The sequence below is a fragment of the Phalacrocorax carbo genome, chromosome 1 (assembly GCF_963921805.1).
Source record: "Phalacrocorax carbo chromosome 1, bPhaCar2.1, whole genome shotgun sequence".
NCBI classification, from domain to species: Eukaryota; Metazoa; Chordata; class Aves; order Suliformes; family Phalacrocoracidae; genus Phalacrocorax; species Phalacrocorax carbo.
The window spans coordinates 108,055,392-108,079,392 of NC_087513.1; the positions used below are offsets into that span (position 1 = coordinate 108,055,392).

Consider the following 24,001-nt stretch of genomic DNA (forward strand, 5'->3'; position numbering starts at 1 on the left):
GCTCCGTCGGACACTTCAGCCCGGGGCTGAACCATCACAATTGAGTAAATTGCCCCAGGTCATCTGAGCCTCACTAACAGGGTGGGAACGTGCTCTCAGCCCATCATCAAGACGAAGTGAAGCACAGTCACATGAATTATTTCATTAAGGATTTAGGATAACATGCTTTATCTCAGGCTGTGGGCTAAAAGCACTCAGAGGGACTGTCACGTTATTCAGTAGGCTGTCTGAAACTATGCTCTGTGGAAAGAGATATGGATGCTTTGCCTTTTCGCAGACACCCCACATTTCTTCAGGATTCCCTCCATCAATTTTGATCTTTTTTCACTGTATTATCAAACTCCTTCCCCTCTCACTTCCCCACAAAGTATATGAGCTTTTGACTCACTTGTTGCATACCACTTCTCTAGTCTTTTTTTACCTGTTACTCTCACCTATCTGATCCTTTTTACTTGTTTCACCTATATTACCTTCTGTGTTTTCTGTCTCTTTTGCCTTGCTGCTGCCATGGAAAACAGAGGTTGATGAAAAGACAATAAAATTTTTCCCTCCAAGAGCAACGTGATCTGCTACAAGTTCTACTGAGCTGTAGACAGCAAACTGGAGAGGACTCACTCCAGGAGCAGCAAAACTCTGAAAGCTAGAGATAGGCCTGTTAGTTTACACCAAGTAATTTTTTAACTATATGTACAAATGGTTGAAAGATTTATATTATGCTCCTCTAATTTGGGAGGTGAAAGTTCACAAAAATCTTTGAAACGTCTTTGGGTTCGAACACCCCTATAAACCTAAATAATAATACCTAAACCCTTAAAAAATAACACCCTCGGGTACCATACACACACAAACTCATTAGCTTACGAAAGCAAAGTTTTGAATGCAAGGGAAGGCAAAACTAATGCTACCTGTGATACCTGGATCTTACCCCATGCATGTATGCTTCATAATGTAGCTTTAATATTTACCACTTTTTCTCTGCTGAATGTCTGTCTCATTCAGTGCAAACGATGCATCTGGATGGAGGTGTCAGAGCCTGCAAATAAACTGTTTCAACTCCTGCCCTTCTGGTGCACAAGTTAGTATGTGTATTCTTGCTCATGCAACAACTGTCTGATGTTTAAAATAACATACTATTCCCATTTTGCAAATGAGGCCTGAGGCAGACAAGTTAAGTGATTTGTCTAATATCACACAAGAGGTCTGCAGAAGTGCAGGGAATTGAATCTGTATTATCTACATCCTTAATCACTGGATCATGATCCACAGAGTTAAGTAAGCTATGCTGCTATGAAGAACTAGAATAAGGATTTATTTGTCATTATAGTTCAGTGAAATGCTAACAAATTGTGTTAAAACTTATTTACTTTGCAGCTGATCATTGACTGCAAGTAATCCTGAGTTTTTGACCCCGTGGTTATGTATAATAACATTGCTACAAGCAAAGTTTTGGGAGTTTGACTTAAACGCTTGCAGACTGAAAAAACTGAATAATATCCTGCCTATCTTAAAATGGCCACCAGAATGAACCGATTTTGCCCTTTTCCACCTGTACATATCTTGCTGTAGGATGTGAGCTGTCATCTGTATTTATCTGAGAAAAAGAACTGTCTTGTGAGCTAGCATGGCAGCTAACACACTAGTCCCCTGTTGTAACTGATGCCACACGTATTGCTGTATTGCCATGCTGATTAATTTTTAGGGAAGTTACGTGAAGCAAGGATGATCTGTGAGGAAGGAAATCTAGGTATTAAAACACCTACACCATCCAGAACTAAATATAGGAACCCTCAAAATATCTGCAAAAGTTTCTGTTTCATGATCTTAAACTACCTGAACTCTTGATTTTCCCATTTGTCACGCACTGTCGTCATTTCTTGTGGTATGTTATCAAACGTAAGGTGTAAGTAGAAGTGAATGAGAAGTTTCGTGTCATTTAACCTAATGATTTTGGTCCTTTCATGAAAAATATTGAGCCAGATTTCTTCAAATGGATTGGAGTGTAAGCAATTCCAGCAAGAATTTTGTTACGTTCAAGTTTCCAATTTGCTTTGCTTTTGTATTAGGGAAGGAGGACTTCTTCAATCAATTAAATGTCTACAGAAAGTCAGTCCAGAAATTTAATTACCATGGGTGAATTCTCTTCAAAATAAAAGAGAACACTCAGATACAAATAATTGTCCGGTTCTTTCTGAAAAGCCCTGGGTTTTGATTTCTAATGATCTGTTCATATACCTGAAAGTATTTAAATAGCAGAACTAGAGTTATGTCCACTGTGTGCCCATTGTTTCACTTCCAAACATATTTTTCAGGCCCTATTCTTGTTCATTTTACCCACAATTATTTTTTTCAAAGCTGGATGAAAACCCAGTATTCAAATGAAATTTTCAGTTTCTAAAAACAAGTTTGAAATTATGCAAGACATAACCTGCTTTTGGAGAATGTCACAACAGAAGTACTTTTACTGGACTTTGAAATGCATTCATTATAATAATGCTGCAGCCCTGGCAATCTTAATGCCTTTTTGGCACTAAAAATCCTCACTCTTCCATTTATGCCATTGCTAAGCACTGATATCATGTGACTTTCCCCACATTTCTGTGTGAGAGAGGTGAAAACACAACTAATTTCTTCTGATTTATGAAAGGCTTATTTCACAAATATGCTTTACAGGAACACTTAAATCATGCAAAAATGGCTTACCAAAGAGAATAACTAGCTCAATCTACACTCACAAAACAAGCAAGCAAACAACCAGCTCCTGAGCCAGCTCAGAAATTCGAGAAAATTAATGTTCTCCAAAAGAAAAGACATTTGAATTAGCTAGGGAAGAAGACAAGGAATACCAGACGTTGTATGCACTCCTACCTACCACCTATGTATTCTTGTAACTTAAGGTCAGTAAGGAGCCTTGAGTCATCTTAGGTTGTGGCTTCCTTACCAAAGCCTTAGCCTCAAAATACTTACCAAAATAATAATGTGGGTAGCACTTTAATTTCAACTTCATCAGGGACACTGAAGAAATCTGAAACCAAGCTTGCTTTTTCTCCTGAGTAAAGATGAGCACACATAAAAGGTATACTGAGCTAATGCAAGCACAGTGAAGGTTAAACATTTTGACTACAAATGGGAAGCTTGTCACCAATGCAACGAGCACAAGATCAGGCCAAAGTTTAGGTTTCAAAAGTGGATCTATGCAGAAGTAAAACTGCACTACTTTGTGTTAGGAGATAAATTGTACTTCAAAAGTTGCAGTCTTGGATAGGCAGGTCCCAAGGCACCTAATGGCTTCATTGGTCAAAATGTTCCTGCCAGCACCAGGAGCTAATGCATTAGCACAACAAGGATCAAAACACAGCTGTATTAGTGGATTCATTCAGCAGGACCACTTCTCAAGCAGAGTAATGTGTACTTTTTTTTTTTTTGCTTTGAATGGTATATGGGAAGAAATTATAGCTTTTATATTTTTTTAATACAAAAAAAACCAAGAAGAAAAATCAAGAAGAAAAAATGTCAGTTATAAAATACTGGACCGACAGCAGATCCACAGGAGGATAATATTATCACAGCGTAGGTATATAAAGCAGCAGAAAGGCAATACAATCTATTTCTTTCAGTATGCAAAAGTGCATCATTTTGGCAATTCTAAATGGTGCTAACAGGAAGTCATCCTTTCATCAGACAGTTTGTTATCAACAGCTGCACTTAGTTTAATTATGTTTTGACTCTTAATCATGTTTCATGAAGTAGGTAGTATTCCTTTTTTCTATTAAGAATTCATATGCCATTTACAAAGAAGAAGTATATGAAATACACAATTTTCCCTGCACTTTCAACAATTATATCCCCCTTCATTCTACATTCATGACAGTGATCCAAAATAACCTTTTATTTCTCTCTCTAGCTGTAGCTCTGCAGTACCTAACAGCTATGTCACAAGCAAACCCGTGAAATCTGCAGAGGTGATTTGAAATGTTCTTCTGTAGTTATCTGTAACCATATTAAAGATGTTGTGGTATTTTAAAATATTTTTACTACAAATAAATTCACTTAATTATCATTCTGCCTTATATATACTAGCAAGTACTAGCTATCCAGCTTTACAGAACAGTCTAGCAATGTTTGGAGGGAAAAGTTTGGAATTGTTAAGTCTTTTAGTAGAGTTAGGTATACGTGCCTCTAAGATTAATGGAAAATGTGACACAATTCCCTATATAGCTATAAAAATTCCAGTAAGGTGTTAAAAATATAAAATAGGACAAGAGTTACCATAGTGAAAAGCAGCATCATCAGATTTTTCATATCCTTTAAAACCTGTTTTGAGACTGCATGGTCGAAGTCACCACAGATGAAGACACTAAATTTCTAAATTTTTCACATTACTGTGCAGGAGGCAGCAAAAACCACTGTAGGATGCAGAATGGCAGTGGCATATATTTGTTATCAGCACAGTGCAATGGTGCAGCTATAGCAAGGCTGGATGCCCTCCCAGGCTCTTCTCTTCCAAGCACAAAGCTTGAGAGATGAAGCCTTGTGCTTTAAGAGGTGATTTTCTCTCACTTTTTGTATTTAACTGAAGCAAGCTATACAATATTTATCAACTTCTTGGTGTAACAGTTTCTTAAATAAAGCTCCCTGTGACAGAAGACAAAGTAAGACTCTACAGACACTGAAGCATCAGGAAAATAACTGCTCTTAAGTTCACCAGCATTTGCATCTTTTTGGCCAAGTCAATATTTTGCTTGGTATTTCCAGGAAAAGTAAACACTGAAAATTAAGTCCTGCATCTTGACTCTCCCCCTGTTTTAAAATCAAAGTAATTCAAATTTCACAAGCATTTGAATCCATCAAACATGTATAAATATATCTCAATCCCCACCCCCTCAAAAGGCTTAAAATTCAAAATAAGCTTTCACAAGGTTCTGGGGCAGGGTTTGAACTGGAAATAGTGAGTGCCTTTAAATTTAACCATGTGCTAGATTTAGCTGTTCCTTTTTGTCTGTCAGTTCATGTGTCTTCAAAGACTGCAGACTGGGGAGCATGGCGGGGTTTCTAGCTATCTCTTTACCCTGCAACAGAGGTGCTAAACACACAGGGTGAAGGGCTGAGCTGATGGACTGATGAGGAGAGCAGGGTAACAGGTGAAATTAGCTAGAAGGTTATAAAAAGCAACAGGAAACCTATCAGGGTGCTTGTAAATGAAGATATGATACGATGAAAGAGAAGAAGCAGCTGGGGACAGTTTCATATCTTAGAAAACAAATCCTGTTTTCATGTCTCAGCCACAGCTTAGCACCTGAATACCCATCATCATGGTCTTGACTGCTTTGTTTACTGCCACCCTTTCGGCTGCTCTTCATCTCTTCCCTGGGCAAAGGCTCTGGGCCTCAGCTTGGGCACAGCTGAGCAGGGCTTCCTAACACCAGTAGAAAATAGATTTATACTTGGTCAGGATCTGGCTTCCTACTTTGTCGCTGAAGTAGGAACGAGTAAGAATTACAGCTTTTGAAAGGATCACTTATTACTGACACTGAAACAGCTAAAGTGACCAGAGCAGTTGAAAATTGGTGTCTCAAAAAAGCAATCTGGGGATTTCCAGGCATTCTTTTTAGTGCTATATTTGTGCCAAATGAGGGTTCAAAATGTAATGGAGAAAGCTCTTCTAAGGCCTGTTCAGGTGTCTCTCAACAGAAAGACAATAGCTAAAGAAAGAAAATAATGCAGAAAACAGTCAAATTGCTTAAGAAAATTGAGCAACCAGAAAGTCTATTAAAGCCCACAGTATTCTAGTGCACAGGAGGAACTGTTGGCTGAAGTGAAGTAGAAATCTTCCCGTAGCCATTCTCTGGGCTGTGCAAATGGTCTAATGCAGCTTTCGGCTTCAAAGCACATTTGGCTAGAGAAGAACACTCTCTGTCCTGTTTGTTTGTTACTAGCTGCCCATACTCTTCCTCCCTGCTCTGCTAACTTAGAGAACAATGGTCAATCCCTGGTATCACAAGAGGTTCAATAACCTCTGTAAACCTCAAGGCAATATACAGCACTTCTTCGAGAACCAAGGTGATCAGGTGCAGCAGAGGCAGTACAGAGTGCAAGGTAAGAGCAATCATAGCAAGCAAGCATGTAAGGGTGTTATGGGGCAATGAGGAACCACAACCTATTAAGTAGAATATGTCAGGAAAAGATAGGACAAGAAAATTTCCAAAAATATAGCTTAGAAGAAGAGTGTTACTTCAACAAACAAATGAGTGTCAAACTAGATATATCTACTAAGGGTCAAAGGGAGGTGCTGAGAAATCACTTGTCTGGCAAGAAAGCAAGCCACACCAGGAGGCAAGCAGAAAGCCACAAGGTAACAGAAATGGCAGAGAACCATGGACGTAACAGCAGGGCTAACATAACAACAAAAAGACTGTAAGACATTCCTGAGAGAACCATGGAGAGAACAAACACAAGCATTGGCATAAAGTCACCTGCAGTTTTCCCAGACTGTTTATTCCACCACAATGTAGTGCATTTATATTGGTTAGAAACCAATCTTTTGAAGCTTTCTACTCTCTTTTTAACCTGAAAATGGGAAAGAAAAGATATATTGCTCTGCAGCACCCTTAGATTTTCTTTCTCCTCACCAGTATCCCAGGTCTTCTCTAGTCTTGGGAAATGACCTTCGTCTTTTCCTTCTCACTGAATACCAAACATGGGTTGCAACAAATAAATACTCTTATGGTATCGATGACTAAATCCTTCTTCTGTTAAACCTAACTGTACTTCTGAGATACTGCAAGAAGAGAAACCCACTTCCAGTAGCTCTCTCCTAATTTGTCTCCAACAGGAGATGTCTCCTCTCCCTTTCCTGTAAAGGATGTCTGTGTCATCCTATAAACACAGCTTCCATATTGCACAGTTACTGGGAGAGTGGATGGGTCAGCCAGTGAAGTAGCATGTTAAAGTATTGAAGGAGAGAAGAAAGTGACTCATCAGCTTTTCTCTCTCTGTCTCAGGCTGTCCCCAAGACAATCTGGGAGCCCTTTCGTGAAGAGGACCCCTCAGCTGTGACCCTACTGTGTTCTCCACTCTGTGCCTGTTTCAGGGCCAGTCAAGCCCATCAAGCTCCTGTACTTTCCAAGCTTCTTACTCTAGATTTTCCATGCCTTAGGTGAGGTTACAAAAATCTTATGCAATTGTACAGATTGAGAAAAGGCAACAGAAGGCTGAAATGGCTTGTATAAAAGTCATATGGACATGGCACTTCTAAGCATACTACTTTGTTAAGGTAGTGAAGACCTTAGCATAAGAATATCACAAGGGCAGCTTCTAGTAACCACAGTTTAAAAAAAAAAAAAAAAAAAAAAAAGGAAAAAAAGTCTGTGTCAGACAGCTGAACTGTTTTCTGCAGGGCTAACCTTGAGGAATAAAAAGAAGTAAAAAAAACTAATAAACTTTCACATTAAGGTCAAGTGGTTGTTAAAGTGGTGTCTGGACAATCTTTTCTTCCATCCTCTGCCTGACTTTCAGCTGATTCATAACATTACAAACACTGGCGTGGATCACTCATTTCTCTCCCCAATATACTTTGTGGTAATACAAAAATATGCAGCATAGTATTTTTTTTATCCAGGCTTATTTATTCTTTTTTTTGCTGAAGTATGCAGTATTTTCTTAAATATATTCTTCCACTTTCTAAGGAAGAACTATTTACAAATTACATCTCTTAGAAAGTATATCAATAACAATAATTTCACATGGCAATCTTGACACAGCAAAAAAAGCAATGCTCTACATTGCCTCTAGCAAAATTTTGACCAACCACTAATTATGTTGTAAACAGCTGAACAATGCAAAAAAAACGACGACTTATGTCTAAGTTAACTTTGCACAAAGTTGCTAACAGTGGCACCGTGGCTATAAAGTGGTAACATAGTTCTCTATTTAACTAAAGGATGGAGATACAGACTTCTAAAATGTTTTCATAATACATGAAGGTGGGCAGGATGGGTGAGGTTTGAATTGTCGCCAATGTCCCTGTGCCAGAGGCATTCAGCTAACACAGGTGTTCATCGTGTGCTTAACTGGGGGAGGCTGAAGTAAGAGTAGCTGGAGGAGTTTGGTGAGTCTGTTGTAGCTGAAGGTGGGTGTGGCTTTTGTAGCCTGTTGTCACAGTTCTTGTTTAGGTGGCCAACCTGGATGATCTCTGTCAGCCTTTTTAGTGTTTTAGGTGGAACAAACAATGGCAATATGAGGCACCATAAGGGAGGCCATGTAAGAAAGGAAGAGGAAGAAAGGAGTCAGGGGAAATGACTGAAGGAAAGGAATTAGGATTACTCATATTTTGTCTCTCTAAACAGTGATCTATTATGAAGGGATCCAGGTCTTTTTTCTTGTGATTACGGGAGAGCACTACCTAATTTTCTCTCTGCAATTCAAGCTTTAATTAAGGCTAGGCTCAATCAGCTTTGTGTATATTGCTGAGTTGAGTCTGGATAATATGTGTCCAATCGCAAACCAGATCAGCCAGTTTGCTGATGGAATAGCAGAGTCTTGGATCTTAGTCTTGCATCTACCAGTTTTACCTGTTTGCCTCAATTCACAACGTACTGTCTTGCATTTCAGTACTGCATATCAGGCTATCTCCTCCACATCATGCTGCAGCACAGACAATAGAGTAGTAGCCAAACCAAGATCAGCCAAGAAAATTAAATGATACTTTACTCTTGGTTTACTCTAATAAGTAAATCAACATCAGAAAGAACATCTGCATCTTCCCCAATGTCTGACCCCCTCATAGCAAAACCACCAGTGTTGGCTTGTTTGATTCTTAAAAAGCAAAACAGAAAATCCAGTCTTTGTAATCTTCGATTAGGCCTGTTGGTAGAATGCATATGCAAAGAATGAGCTATCTTGCTATTGCCTGTAATTTAAATCTAAAGACACTAAGCCCACAGAGATACGTTAAAGTCAGGGAGACCATCAGGAAAGCAGATGGCAAAATAAACAATAATGCAGGGAAAAAAAGCACTAAACCTCTTGCTGGCACTTAATAGTAACACGGGTAGGACAAATCTCACCAGGGTAGAGAATGTTAACAGCCTGTTTGTGACAAAATGAAATGAAATTATTTAAATTGACACACTTTCATACATCTGACCAACACATCTATTATTACTATTTTGCCCTGGGACTTCAGCATTAGCTTGGGATGCTGAAAGTTGCTTTCATTAGAAGCAGGCATATGATGGAGGCCGGCATCCCTGACACAATTTGGTTTCTATGGAGTCCTATTTACCGGCAGACAGGAGGACTCACCCGACAGAGCACAGTCTTTGTTCACAGCTCCCAGCCTATTTCTGCCAACACTCTGCCCTGAAGGTCTGTCTCCAGGGCCTCTCCCTGGGAGTTTGCAGTGCTGAGGCTGTCCAGGGTTTCACGGCTGCACCTTTCTCAGCCTTTATTTAGGGGTAGTTTGCGTTCTCTCTCTTCTAATTACAGTTCCATCAATCAAAGCTTTAGCCTTTCTGTTTTCTATGTCAAGTCCCAGGAAAATCTTCTGGGCTACATTCAGCTACATAAATCCCATGTTTCATGTACTGCCTGACAGCTACTGTGTCACTGAAAAGAAACTGAATGACTACCTCCATGTATTCAGAAATATGTTCACTATACTGACCCACACGTCTATGTGTGTGTACCTTTCCTAAAGATATATGAGCACACGTTAGAGAAAATGCTGTTTTCAACAGGAGACTCTCTGATCTAAGGTTATGGCTGCTCAGGTCTCCATTTGGACACTCAGCTGGCAGGTTTCAGCAGGTATCTTGCCTCCTGTGGTTTACATACAGGTTCCTAGGGGTTGGCCTTATTGCACAGTGAGAAAGCTCTGTCCCTGGAGCAATGTAGAGGGAACGGGCATAAAGGGAAAAGAGGCTACTCTGCTTCTTCCCTGATATATTTCAGTCAACTGGCCACCCTCCATGTGCTTACCACTATGTGGAGTGCCAGAAGACCTGCTGTGCTCAGTGAGGGGAGGGGAAAAAAGCCTCACTGCAGTGCCGATACTTTGTATATCTCTCCAATGAAAGTTTTTCTTGTTTCTGCTTTTCTAGTTTTAAATAGCAATTTTTTAAAAACCAGCAATTAAAATAGAAAAGCCTCCTCCAGACAGCTATTCAGAGGATAATTTCAGACCAAGATTAAACTCTGCTCCTTTGTATTCGGCTCTAAAAACTTCTTGCTGTCACAAAGGTAATTGTAAAAATAGGCTCCAACAGCTGAGCCGGTCCAAGAAGGGAGAAACACCAATGCCTCTTCAACCTCTGATACTTATCTAAATAACTCTAGTGTCCTTTACTATTGTAGTGACCTTTAGGGGCCTGGTCCAAGCCCACTGGTTTCATTGGCCCTTACTGACTTACCCCAGACTCACAGAAAGTTTTCTAAGCCTGGAAGGATGAGTATTTAATGTACAGATGAAAAAAACTCAGTGTCTCTGATGGGAAACAGAATAGCCTAAAGCCTTCCATCTGAACGCTGCTGATGTCTGCATGGTTAAAAATGAAGCACCTAGGGCAATACGAAGCCCTGGTGTTAGCCTGAACAATGCATTCACCTGAAATCTAAATTTTGTTTACTGCACTTTATAACCACATGGAAGATGACAGCATCTCTTTAATGCTGAATCAGAGGAAAAAGTTTCTACTTTTTATGCATATCAGCACAAAAGAAACCACTTCCACTTACCCAGGAGTACTGTAGATCCATATCAGCTAGGGAATATGCGAGATGTGGATGATGAGAAGAGCAAGTACAGTTTTCCCATTCTTCTATTTTTGAAATCAAGAAGTCACAAGGACAGAGCTGGTTATCAGGAAATGGCTTCCAGTCACTCCACAAGTGAAATTCGGTTTCCGAGCGGATTGAAATAGTTCCTAAGTTATTAAGTCTGGAAGTATATGACTGGCCCAGAGATGCAGAAATAAAATCTTCCCTAGTCTCAGTCTCTTCTTTTCTCCTCACATTGTCTTTCCAGGTCTTCTTTTCCTGAGGTTTGGTCAGTTTCATGCAAGAAGTTAGTGCTGCTTCATCCTCTTCAGAGAGATAAGCATCTTCTAATGTATCTTTAAAAATGCAAATACTCTTGTTATGTTGCAATTCATAGACAAAATAGCACGCTTATTTTCTTAAATGCTGTCTGTTGTGTTCTATATAATGAAAAAGCCATGGACTCCATAAAAAGCAAATAATAATGATAATTAGGGAAATGGAAAGGATTTTTGTACAGGCTCAGACATTTGAGCCAAAAGCAAGATTTATTCTCCATTTGGTAAATTTGTCTTGTTCCCTCAAAAGCCTGGCAAATTGTACTGGTTCTGCAATAAACATGAAAATTTTCTAATTAAACATCATATTGCTGCATAGTTGCAGGGAGCATGAGTTTAGCTTAAATATTGAAAATGTTTGGAAAACTTTTCTGGATAATTCCTCACCCACCCCTTCCCAGTATGTTGTAGTTGCAAAATAGTTGCTGAAATCTGAATTTCCTCATGTGTTTCAGCCCAGGCAATGATTTGGCTGGAGCAGTAGCTCATCACATAGATAGTTTAAAATAATGTTGCTAGCATTGGTTTAAAAATAATCGTATACATAAATGCATTGTACAACAAATGCATGTACTGTTAAATTAATGTTGGCAAAACAAGTTCACAGGAAGAACTGCTTCAGTGTCAGATCAGTGATCTATAGGAGACTTGAGAAAATAACCTGAGCTCAGCATCAGTTTAGAATTCCTGTATTTTATGGCCCTAGGCAATCAGATATGATGAGAGGCCGACTTGCTTATCATACTGCAGACCTTCTTGTGCGCGGTCCCAGAAGCTACTGACTTATGGATTAATGCTGAAAATTATCTTTGCGCTTGTGAGTTTTGTTTCCGATCAGAAAGGATCTGAAACATGATACAGAACTAGGAACTACTCTAAAAAGAAATTGTCCCCAGCACAGAGGCCCCACTGTTATACAATTCTATTTAGCTAAAATCCCCACTTGCAAGATATACTCTTACAAAACTCATGCTAGTGTGACAGGAAACAGGTTTTCACACTATGAGGAAGTCAGCACTAAAGTGGTATCACAGTAACATCTCAGTTGGGGGTTGAAAATTGTGGGTGGTGAATGACAGACCAGGACAGGATTGTTTACAGTTATGGTCAATACAGTGCCATTTCCCAAATGTTGGAAAGAATGCTGATATGATGCTTTGCTTACTGAGGGGGAGCAAAACATGTTTAACATCATCCAAGCTTTGCCTATTTGTTTTTTTGCTTCGGACCAATTTCTGCAATCGTTTTAATGTTCCCATGGACTCTGCTTTATCATCTGGTCCTGTACCCTGGCAAAAAAAAAAAAAAAGGTTAAAAGTATTCAAACCCTACAAATAAAAATTAAGGGTAATATGGTGCTTATTTTGAGAATGACAAAGTCTCAGATTCAAAGAATTAATCATCTACACAATGCTTTAAAAGTTACGCACTCCCTTGCTTGGGATCAATAGATACAAAAAAAGGAAAAAGGCAAGTCACGAGAGGCATCAAAACTAGATCAGCGTTCATATTGCTCTTTACATATTACTTTTCTTTAATACCCCAGTATTACTTAATACTTAATTCCAGATTAGTTCCAGAAAACATTTTAATATATGCATCCACTATATTATCCAGAAGCATTTTAGGTATGCACAGAAATCCCAGATGTGGCAAGCTACTGCATTTAAGTGTGTATGGGAGAGTGTTCTGAAATACTAATGTCTTCCTTTATTCAAGGCCTTATTTCCTTTCCTAGATAAATGACAATAACTTAAATGATTATTCAGATCTGTTATTGTACATTCCAACAACATCCTACTGGAGAAACTCAAGGTTTGGGTACTACAGGCTCTTAGAGCAGGAACTTTGTGAGCATGCAGCTGTCTCACACGATTTCACTTATGTTAAACCAGCTGCTATCTTGTAAATCAGTCCAGAAACACTTGAGTTCACTTTCAGTCTGACTCTGAACTTCTCTGCGAGCTTCAGAAAGAATTTTTGTACTTTGACAGCAAATAACCTCTCCTCCACAGACATATGCTGTGTTTCACATAGGATATCTGCTTTTCATTAGAAACAAAAAAACCCATAAATAAATTAGAAATTAGTAAAACCATAATTCACTGATGGCTAATTTTTGAACAATACTGTCTGGCTTCTATGGATGTGCACTTGTTCAAACCAACAACAAATATAACCTATTGTGGCAATGCATCTTAGGTCATATTATGAGTGACTAAGTGCTAGTACTGATGTTATCAGAATGTAGAAATGCAGAGACCTTTATTGCAGTCTCCCCAACAATTAGGTCACACATCATATATCCTTTCTGCTTCCTCATATGCATAATCCTTTGAGACAAAGTCATCCGGGAGTTTGCTAGCACAGTCTAATGTATAGTGGGCAGGCTGCTTAGGGATGGGTCTCAAGAGATTCTGAACTCCTAAGCTTTCATTTGGGTTAAAGGCTTTTTGCCTTAAGTCTTAGCATGAAGCACGTCTGAAGCCCCAGTATTCACGTATTACAAACTACATCCACCCTCTGCAGCAATGATAAAGGAGAAGGTGTATGCTATTTTCAGATTTTAAAAAAACACCACCATTCACTTGACAGATAACTGCTTATATAAAGATCGCTATGCTTCAGGTGCCAAAGGTTCAGGTATTTTTATATGAAGACAAGAGGTTCTGTAGGCAGAAATAGTCCAAAACTTCTATGCCCAGGCAAAGGACATTTTTATGTGCATTTAGTTAGTTTTGTGTCACTAGACAATTGTGTTGAAATTATAATAAGTTAAAGCAGAGACTTACTGAAAGCTAAGTGAGAATAGGTGAGATGTTCCCCTGTATATTCAGGTGTTTGATTTCAGACCTCGAAAGGTCTGTACCGAATGATTTGCATCACCAGTTCATCTTGGTCCAGCTATAAATTGGCGTGGGGATTTAATAACCTACAGAATCTGGTTTATCCTCCTCATGTAAGACCAATGGACTAACAGAATATTGCAAATTGTCTTGACCCAAGCATGACCTAGGGAAATAAACATATGCCTATCTGTAAAATTATACATTAAAAAATCTTAAAGTATTTTATTCTTTCAGGCACTGCTGTGATGAAATGTTCTTAGCTATGTAAACCCTTAGTAGTAGTAGTAGTCGTCTATCTCTAGATACACCTTTAATGGCTTCCTTCATGGCTTATATAAGTTAGTATGATTCCATTAATGCTGAACAAGCTATCCCGACTTCTTTCCTTAAGGGTAGGACCTTAACAGTCCTCCTCTTGCTAAACACAGTGAGTAATACAGAAGTTCCCATGGCGGACAGCACGTGGGTTTAGACTCTCTTCTTCTCAGCAGCATGTTACATTTCTTGAAGACTGCAGGCTCTCTGGAAACTGGGACCCAATCAGAGGAACACGGCAGGAAGCCGGAGTTGAATGAAAACACCTTTTCATGTCTCCAGTGTCTTTTGTAAGTTATTAGCATGTTAGTTTCGATTAGGGGCATATATTTGAAGTGAATTTTAAAGATATTCCTGGAAGCTGTGTTTTCATGTTAAAGTGCCACAAACTGAACTCGTAGCAGATGAAATTAAGATGAAAGATGCTTTCCAGAAGTTCAACTGATGAACTCCAGCTACTATTGGATGTCTAACAGAGCAGATCTGAACACAGGCAGATCCCCCATAAAGTATATAGTGTGGACATCAGCTCATCAGCACCAACTGCTCTGCTGTGCTGTGCTGATACTCACTTATTACTCTGTGCTAGTTACTAATATAGGCAAAACCCAGGTGCTTTCATTTTCTGCAATTTGAAAAATTAATTATTTTATCTTGTAGACTATAAAACCTAGTGTTTTTGAGTTTAAAACCCTTTAGGTCTTCTTGAGCATCTTCACTATAGAGGAAGGTCTCAGCAGATCCACCTTAAAGCTCTAGTTAGCTTAGAGCCCTTTTACAGCTTGTATCTGAGTATTCATCATCCAGTGTGTGCCAAATCCAGCATCCTCAGATTAATTATGTTCTGATTTGTATTTCAAGCCCCCTCTTCCCTCTTCCAAATTCAAGATAGTAGAACTACAGCTTTAGCTTAGCTAAAGAGAGAAACCGAGGTGTAATTTTTCAGTCTCTCATTGTGAGATATCTTTGCAAAATAAATCACAGTGGCTTTAAAATGCTAATATTGCTCTAATGTAAGATCTCTTGTGGTAATAATCATTTGTTCACTTATAAGTAATGGCACAAAAGTAACATGATGACTTTGAGTTATGATCTGGGATTTCCATCATGGAGACATCAAGATAAACGGAAGATAATCTATTCAGATAATTTTATTAATGGCAAAATCTAATCCTCTTTACCTTAAAAGCACTCATTTGGTAGAGCCTATTGTTCGTGAAATGTCATAACTGCTTAAATAATAAATACAGTAACCCCCTTTTATGGAGAAAAAAAGCTCATGCAGTATCAGTCAGTGATGGAACAGCTTTAAAATTTACAGTATTTTATTTTGGTTTACCTAAGCATTCAAATCCAGAAGTTTAGCTGCCTATCCAAACAGAGGTAAAACATTCTTTGATGTAGAAACCAGACAATCAGGTGAACTGACCATCCTGGTCTCACAGTTTTGGTGTATTGTCCTGGCAACCCTCAGCCACAGCTTAGTGACAGCATGGATAAAAGCAAGAAAAAAAAAGGTTAAATATTATGCTCTGGTTTCAGGCAATTTTCTTATAGCTGGTACCTCTAGCTGCAGCTGTCCAGGATATGAGAGCAGGAAGTGCAGTGACAGAATGTGCAGCACTCCTGGTTGGACCAGTAACGTGCACTAATTTGGAGTATGATACTCTCCAGTACCTTCCTTCTCTGTGGAAGGGGATGTTCCGGAAGGAGATATGGGGAAATATTGAAGACCAGTGCACAGAGCTGTAAGTTTCCACTCATAAAAAGCTGTTAACTTAAAACACATTTAAAGACTTTTAAATGTTTCCCCCCCTCCATGTTCTAGGGTCAGAACTTTTGCTTACTTGAATATTGTAGCTGTGCTTGTGTTTTGCCCAAGCTATAAACAAAACTATCTATAAGGAAGGAGTTCCCTCGTAAACAAGAATATTCTTTACTTCCCTGCTTAACAGGTTTTAGTCATGCAAAATCATGTCACACCACAAATAAAAATGAATGGTGTAAAAAAATAAGTCACAGGCTGCCCTTTAGTTGCAAATAATTTGCACGAAGTGCGCATGAATACTTATGGACAAAAAAAAAAACATTTTAAAAATGCACTTATAAAAATATATTACAGGAAAAAAAAGACCTAAATTGTGTCTGGTAAACTGTTTCCAGTTTATCCTAAGATATTCTAAATACCTTAGAAACTTTTGCTCACTGAGGTGTTACAGAGATTAACCTGGTGACAGAAATACAGCAATCTGGAAGCTAAGTGTAAAACACTGTTGGTCAGATTCCAGCAATCTCAGTCCTGTTGAGCACTCTCTTTCCTGTGTGTAACTGCATTAATTTCAATAAAAGTACTTGCACAGCATGTCACTTCTCAGCATAAAGAGTTTAGTCATGGCGGAGCGTAATCTGTGATTTTTCCTCAACTGCTTTGTCTTTTCCCAAAGAGCTGCAATGATTTAATCATGATTACCTATGCACTTAAATTCAGAGTACAAGGTAATATGAGAAGACAAAAAATTACTCTGTGTTTACTGTGTCAGTGGAGGTATCATTATTGTTCCATAGAAATTTTTGGAAAGTTTCAGTAATACCCTTGCTGCACATAGTGAATATTGAAATAATACATGATGATTAAGAACTTTCTGCTCTACTTATACAAAGAGTTAGCTTTGTAAAATATACTGAATTTGGATAAATTTTATGTTAAAAAATGTCAGTGAAGTCACGATCAACCAATATATAGAAAAGCACTGTACAAACTTCTTTCATGTGCTCCTGACCATACATATCTGACCTTTAAATATTCCTATTATTTCAGTCTGGTACTCCAGCTACTCAGAAATGACTGCAGAGTCAAACTTAAGCAGCCAGGATTATAGGCAGATTTTCTTCTGGGAATCACAGAACAATACTAAGATATTCTGTGAAGGATAAAGAAATATGATGATTAATAGCTGAGCAATGGTAAAGTATTCTATAAAAGATAGATATATCATGATTTGTAGCAAGGATATGGATAAAGATCTTTCAACTTTTGCGGAAGGAGCATGCAGTAAAGGAAACACTCTTAAAGCAGCATCTTCTTCCAGGCCGCTAGCTGCTGATGAAAAAAAAAAAGAACAGTTTTCAAGGCAACTCACCGTTTCACTGTTACCAACCACATCTAGATTGTGAACTCGTGGCGGAATCCACTGCTCATAGTTTATCACCTAGATGGTAAGAAAGGTAAAATAAAAAAAAAATCCAATATAAGTAAGACAAATAAACATAATTAGTATTGTGTCATTGAATACAGGCTGAGAGCTCAGCAGTTTTTCATCCAGTACTGTGTGCATATAAAAGCAATGGCTGACATACACTGGCTGACACCCATTGAAATCAGTTTGATACTGAGCTGTCTTAATTTTCGTAGTTATCTGGGACACAGTAACATCTTGGAGACATCACAGTGTATATGGTACAGCAGCAGAGCCATGCGTTATATCATGGGACGCTTGGGTCTCATCCTAGATTTGGCTCACCTTTCTCAATGAGCAGAAAATCTACAGAAGACTCGGCAGCAACCCCCAGCCGAAGAGCCAGTGTCACTGATGCATTTCTAAAAAGATACTTGTTCAATTCACCTCATTTTGCCTGGGATGTTGAGCCCCAAGAGTGTGAGTTTGAATTGGATTAATAATGCAGAGAAAATGGGAGGATCCTCACAACTAAGCAAAGACAAGCCTATATACACTTTCATCATCTGCCCATAATCCATTTCTTGGTCACAATGTCCTCGTGATAGGAACACCATGAGAACACACTCTCTGGGGCACTGATGCAGTCCCTAGTGGGTAAGCCTGACAGTGCTTATAGCTTATCAGTGAAACTAATGAACACTAGCCTTTTTTCTTCATGAATATGAATGACACTTTGAAGGCTGAATGCAACCTAAGAATTTACGTGAGAAATGAGGCATGAAACATTTTTGAAAATGTATTAGCCCAAAGACTGTATTACTTCATATTTTATGTCCTTCCCAATATGCTACAAAGGGTTTGAGTCATCAAGGGAGCCCTGCTAGACATGAACAAACAAGAACAAAGATATGAAAAATAAATGCAGAAAGTAAAGCTATTTTTTATGGTAAGGTACAATTATTAAAGTGGTGCTCATGCTGTGTTCCTCAACCTGTACTTCTGTTCCAAGCCCCTGTTTTCCAGCACTTACAGAATGAATGGAATGAAATGGAGAGGGATTAACATTTTTGTGAAGCACTCAGGGAAGCTTATTTGCCTTTTTCTTTTTTTTTTTTTTTTTGAGAAAGAGGGAAAAAAACCTAAAATATTAATCGATTCTATTTACTCTTGCTTGTAAATTCGTCTTTTCCATGTCTCATAGAATCACAGATTCACACAGACCAGCTGAGGCAGGAAGGCACCTCCAGGGATTGTGTAGTCTGACTCCCTGCTCAGAGCAGGTCCGCCAGAGCAAGCTGCACGGGGCTGTGCCCTGAGAAGTTTTGACAATCTCCAATAATGGACTTTAAACAGCTTCTCTGGGAAGCCTCTTCCAGTGTTTGACCTTCTTTCACAGTAGAAAAGTGCTTTATTTATGACAAATGAAATTTCCTGTGTTTCAGTTAGTGCCCATTGCCTCTTGTCCTGTCACTGGGCACCACTGAGAAAAGTCTGTCTCTGTCTTCTTTACTCCCCTCATCAGGTGTTTGTACACATGTATCAGATCCCCCCGAGCCTTCTTTGCTCCAAGTTGAGCAGTCCCAGCTCTCTCAGCCTCTCATTATATGACAGATGCTCCAGTCCCTTAATCATATTCATTGCCCTTCATTGAATTTATTCCAGTATTTTCCCTGTTTGTCTTGTACTGGAGAGACAATAACTGAACCCAGCACCCGTATGTTGGTGGGTCAGCTTGCCATTGCTGAGCAGAGGGGAAGGATGACCTCCCTTGACCTACTGGCAATACTCTGCCTAATAGCAGCCTAAGAGGATGTTGGCCACCTTTGCTCCAAGGGCACGTCGCTGGCTCATGGTCAACTTGGTGCCCATCAGGACCCCCAGGACCTTTTCTGCAAAGCTGTTTTCCAGCCAATTGGTCCCCAGCCTGTACTGACAGAAGAGGTTATTCCTGCCCAGGTTCAGGACTTTGCACTTCCCTTTATTGAACTTCATGATGTTCCTGTTTGCCCATTTCTCCAGTCTGTTGAAGGTCTGTTGATGGGCAAGCACAACTCTCTGGTGCATCAGCCACTCCTCCCAGTTTTGCACTGACTGCAAATTTGTCAAAGGTGCACTCTGTCCCATCATCTAGGTGATTAATGAAGATGATAAACAGTACTGGACCCAGGATTGACCCTTGGGGTAGACCACTAGGATTCCAGAGGGACTTTGAGCCATTAATCACATTCCTTTGGGCCCAGCAGTTCAACCTGTTTTTAGTCCATCTCACTGTCCACTCTTCTAGTCCTTATTTCATTAGTTTGTCCATGAGGATGTTATGGTGACAGTGTTGAAAGGCTTAGTAATGTCAGATAAACATCTGCCGCTTTCCCCTCTTCCACCAAACTAGTCATTTCACTGCAGAAGGCTTTCAGGCTGTTCAGACATTATTTCCATTTCATAAACTCATGATGACTACCCCCAATCACCTTCTTGTCCTTCATATGTTTGGGAATAGTTTCCAGGAGGATTTGCTCCATCATATTCTGAGGGATTGAGGTAAGACTGACTGGCCTGTAGTTCCCTGGATCTCTGTGGCCCTCTTGAAGATAGGAGTGGCATCTGTGGTGGCTTACACTCCAGTTGTGTGAGCTATCCCACCACATTTTTGTGATCCTAGTGAGACCACAACCTTGCAACTGCATGCAAACCTCTAATTCCTCCTGTTTGTTCCCTATGCTGTGTGCATCAGCATACAGCCACTTCATAAAGGCACTCACTCGTGCTAATTTTGCAGAAAAAGTGTGAGAGCTTCCCCCATAATGCTGTTCTCTCAGCATTTCATTATTTGTGTGCATAATGCCATACAACAAATGAAAACAGACATAATCAGACTATTCTGGAAGTTTAAAAGGGCATCATACCAATGTTTTCTTCATGATAATGGAGGCCAGAGGTAATAAGACTAAAACTAAAATAATGTCATAAAAATTGACATTTTTAAAAGGCAAGCTGTAAAAGCCAAGTTCAATCGGTCTTAAATTGGTACAAAACTTGGAGGTATCCAAGTCTCTACAGCTTGTTAGTCATGTGCCCCAAAAAGCATCTTCAAAAAATTAGAGAAGTCAAAAATAGAACTTTGCTTTTAAAATGGGGCAAACTGTTCATGGGGAGATGCTTTAAGGGATTTTAGAAGGGACTTAGAAGGTTAGGGGAAGAGAACAGAGAAAGAGAATGAGAGATACAGAAGCGATGTTCTTTTCTCCTTTCCTTCCTCCCCACCTACTTTTTGGCAGCGGAGAGAGGAGGTAATCATGGGAACAAAATAACAGTACAGAGGCAGATAAAACCCTGAGGGAAAGCAGGAGAAACCTGGAACATACTGGCTTTAAAGTCACCAATACGGTCATCTGTCCCCTGATACACAGATCATTTGACTTGTCTTCTTTTTAAGCCAGATCGTGTCTCTGGCCTACACTGCAACTGAGCACTGCCTAAAGTCTGGGTCTTCACAGCTTTCTGACTTATCTCAGATGCCTTCAGGGTGATGCATGTACAGTTTTTTTCTTTCTTTTAACCTAAATATCCAAAAGGACTCCTGACATTGTATAGAAACTCAGCTAGGAGCCTTTTATAAAGTTTAATATTCACCTTGAATGTAATATTCTTCTGTAAAGGAAAATTTACCTTTTTTTTTAGCTTTTGAATAATTTATTGTATTAATTCCTTATTTTGACACACAGACACAGACACACACGTATAGGTGTGTGCTAGACACTTTTAGTCAGATTCCCAAACTGGGCAAACTTGTGTCATGTGAAATCAGCAGAGCTAAGCTGATTTGCAACAGGTATGAATTGGCCCTTTAACTATATTATCAGGGCAAACATTGGACTGGAAGTGAAATAAAAAGCAAATGCCAGTTGTTCTAATTCCAGAGCTACAAATCCTTCTCCCCATCTCTCTACTGGTCACCAGCTGATGAGTTGTTACTTATTTTTACGTTATTACTGTTCTGCAAACCCAAGGGTCAGAATTCCTTACTTGCTCGTACTAGTGGGATAACTAATGTAGTATTACAAAGAGGAGATATGGTATATGTTTACAGAAATTCAGAAAGCATTGGAATACATATGCCAACATGGATCATGCAAGGCTGATCTAAACACAGTATACATCTTGCTAGATGCAACTCCAGCACACTGATTTAACAGAAATGGATTCGCTCCAGGAAAGAAAAAGTTTTCTAAGCATTAAAACCCATATGGTCTGCATAATTAAAATGGTGCATAACTCAGTCACCAGAGTATTCTTTTAAACTCAGCTTCTAAAATACACGGGCATACTGAGTATGAAGTTCAGGTTGGGCAAATACTGAATGGAATCAAGAAATATGCGTTTTATTTGAAGAAAATTTTAAATCCTGAAAAGAAGAGTAGTTCTTTCACCTGGCATGTGGTTTCTTCTGTCTTCTTTCCTTGCAGCAAATGTATCCCATCACCAATGATATTATCTTCTGTGAATGATGACAAAAAAAGAAAATATGCTTTAAAATGTCCTGTTATAAGTTATTCTGAGGAATATAATTTGAATTGTACTTGATGTTTGAGCTGACATTTTGACTCTCTGAACTTAATCCTATGTCATTTAAGCATTTTATCTCAAACTGCTTTGAAATAAGACCACAGAACAAACTGGCAAACTAACTTACATAAAGAAAACTCATTTGTGCTAACTTCTTCATCTGTAGTTAGTCCTCAGTTTACTAAACCAGAATCCCACCAAGTGCTTCCTCTTGCCCTGCTAATTTACAGCAGAAAAGTGTAGAATATTCATGTAAAGAATGAACACCCTGGGCAAAAATAATCCTTGCAATTGAGATCTGTTTAGTTTAGATTAGATTAGAAATTGCTTTCAAAGGAAGAATGTCCTCCCATTTCTTCCAAGGAATTAATGCTTTGCATGGGAAAAGTATTTACCTTCATTACAACAATGAGCGATAATAGGTCAAACAACTCTTTGAAAAGTTTACTTTTAGTAAACCTACTTTGAAAGGTCTGCTCTTACTGCCACTCTTAAGGCAAAGCATTCACTGTTATATTACTGTAGGAAGGCCCTAGCGATTAAATTCCATCAACACAGATATCAGAGGCACACAGTTATTTTTCAGGGGGGAAAAAGAAAAAAACCAAAACCAAAAAAGAAAAATTACCTGCTAATCAAAGCCCAAAGTGCTATCTTATTTTTCCAAAGTTACTAGAAACCAGGAGGAATGTGTTGGGGTTTTTTTCTCATTAATCCTAACTTGGCCTCCTTACTGCTGCTGAGGAATGTCTTACAACCTCAGTAATTCTGTTTGCAAATGGACAGCTAACTTAACATACAGGTTCACAAAGGCTAACTGTAGGCAGGTGAGACTGGTCGCATTGCTTTGTCTACAATCAAGAGAAAAAGAAAGATTAATTCAGTGAATAATTCCAAGTGACTGAGATTCTTCAGCTATCACATGAAAAAAAAAGTTTGAACGTGACCATGAAAATTTATATTCAAAGACGAAAGTATGATCCCAGTCCTCAAAATGCCTATGCTTATGTTGGAATTAAATGAGACCACAATGTGTGTAAAGTTAGCCAAAACACCTTAAACTCATGTGAGTGAAACAGTTAAAGGGCTGCAAGTCAGCACATAAATTTTCGTATGTTATTTTTAAAGCAAATTCTGATTCAAGAGACTTTTTTAGGGTTCTTATTTTTCCTAAAAGAAAATCCTCTGCAAACAAAAATTGTAACACAGTAACAAATAATCAGCTTCTATGATTATAGGACAGTGTCTTTCCCCTACAAACTTGATGGTTACAAAAAAATGAAAAGCTTTTCAAAAAAATATGTTACATTCCAAAATCTAACGTGACTGACCAGACTTTAGGATGTCTCAAGCACCTGCAGATCTCCTTGAAGTCACTGAAGGCCAGGTGTCTGACAATCCAGTTGTTTATTTAAATACAGAACTAGCTGGTCTTCTAGGAGCAGCATGACTCGTGTCAAGCAGTGCTTATGCAACACCATTTCACATAACTGGGTTGTTTCTGGTCCTTAGGCTAATTTGTTTTCCTCTCCTGCAGGCACCTCTGAACACTGTGCCCCTGTGCTCTGTAAGCGTACTCTAAAACGTAAGTCTTGCAGTGTTCAGCCCTGTGCCCACAAATGCTCTTACGGTCTCATCCAAAATAGTATTATTTGGTAGCTGTTCGCAGCTTAATCACAAAGAACTTTGGGGCAACATATAATGACCTTAGCCTGAAAGACTACTTACAGTGACACTGTTTTTAATGTCATTTTGGTCAAAAGCAAACGAACAACAGCAAGTTATTAAAGCAAACCTTAGTTGTCCCCCCCAAAATCATGATCTCTTTTGCTAGCCGTAATAACGTTCATCTGCAGTACTCTTAAATCTTGCTTAAATCAGCTCTCCAATCCACTGGAATATGGAATAAGGTATATGGGGGGAAAAAAAACCACGCAAAAGGTATTTATAAGCTGCAGGAACTAGGAAGCTTTTTCTTCCTAGTCTGACAATGGGTACCAGTCAT

At 38.9% G+C, this 24,001-nt stretch overlaps 1 protein-coding gene across 1 annotated transcript in view; it reads right to left on the reverse strand.

The window, feature by feature from the left end:
• The window catches only part of SAMSN1 (SAM domain, SH3 domain and nuclear localization signals 1), a 276,633-nt gene that overhangs the window by 42,087 nt on the left and 210,545 nt on the right, over nt 1-24,001 (reverse strand). The window contains exons 8-11 of the mRNA XM_064469960.1: nt 21,861-21,925; nt 17,395-17,463; nt 12,256-12,379; nt 10,732-11,108 (exon numbers count right to left, since the gene is read on the reverse strand). Coding sequence (XP_064326030.1) covers nt 10,732-11,108; nt 12,256-12,379; nt 17,395-17,463; nt 21,861-21,925 — 635 coding nt within the window. The remainder of the gene's footprint in view (nt 1-10,731; nt 11,109-12,255; nt 12,380-17,394; nt 17,464-21,860; nt 21,926-24,001) is intronic.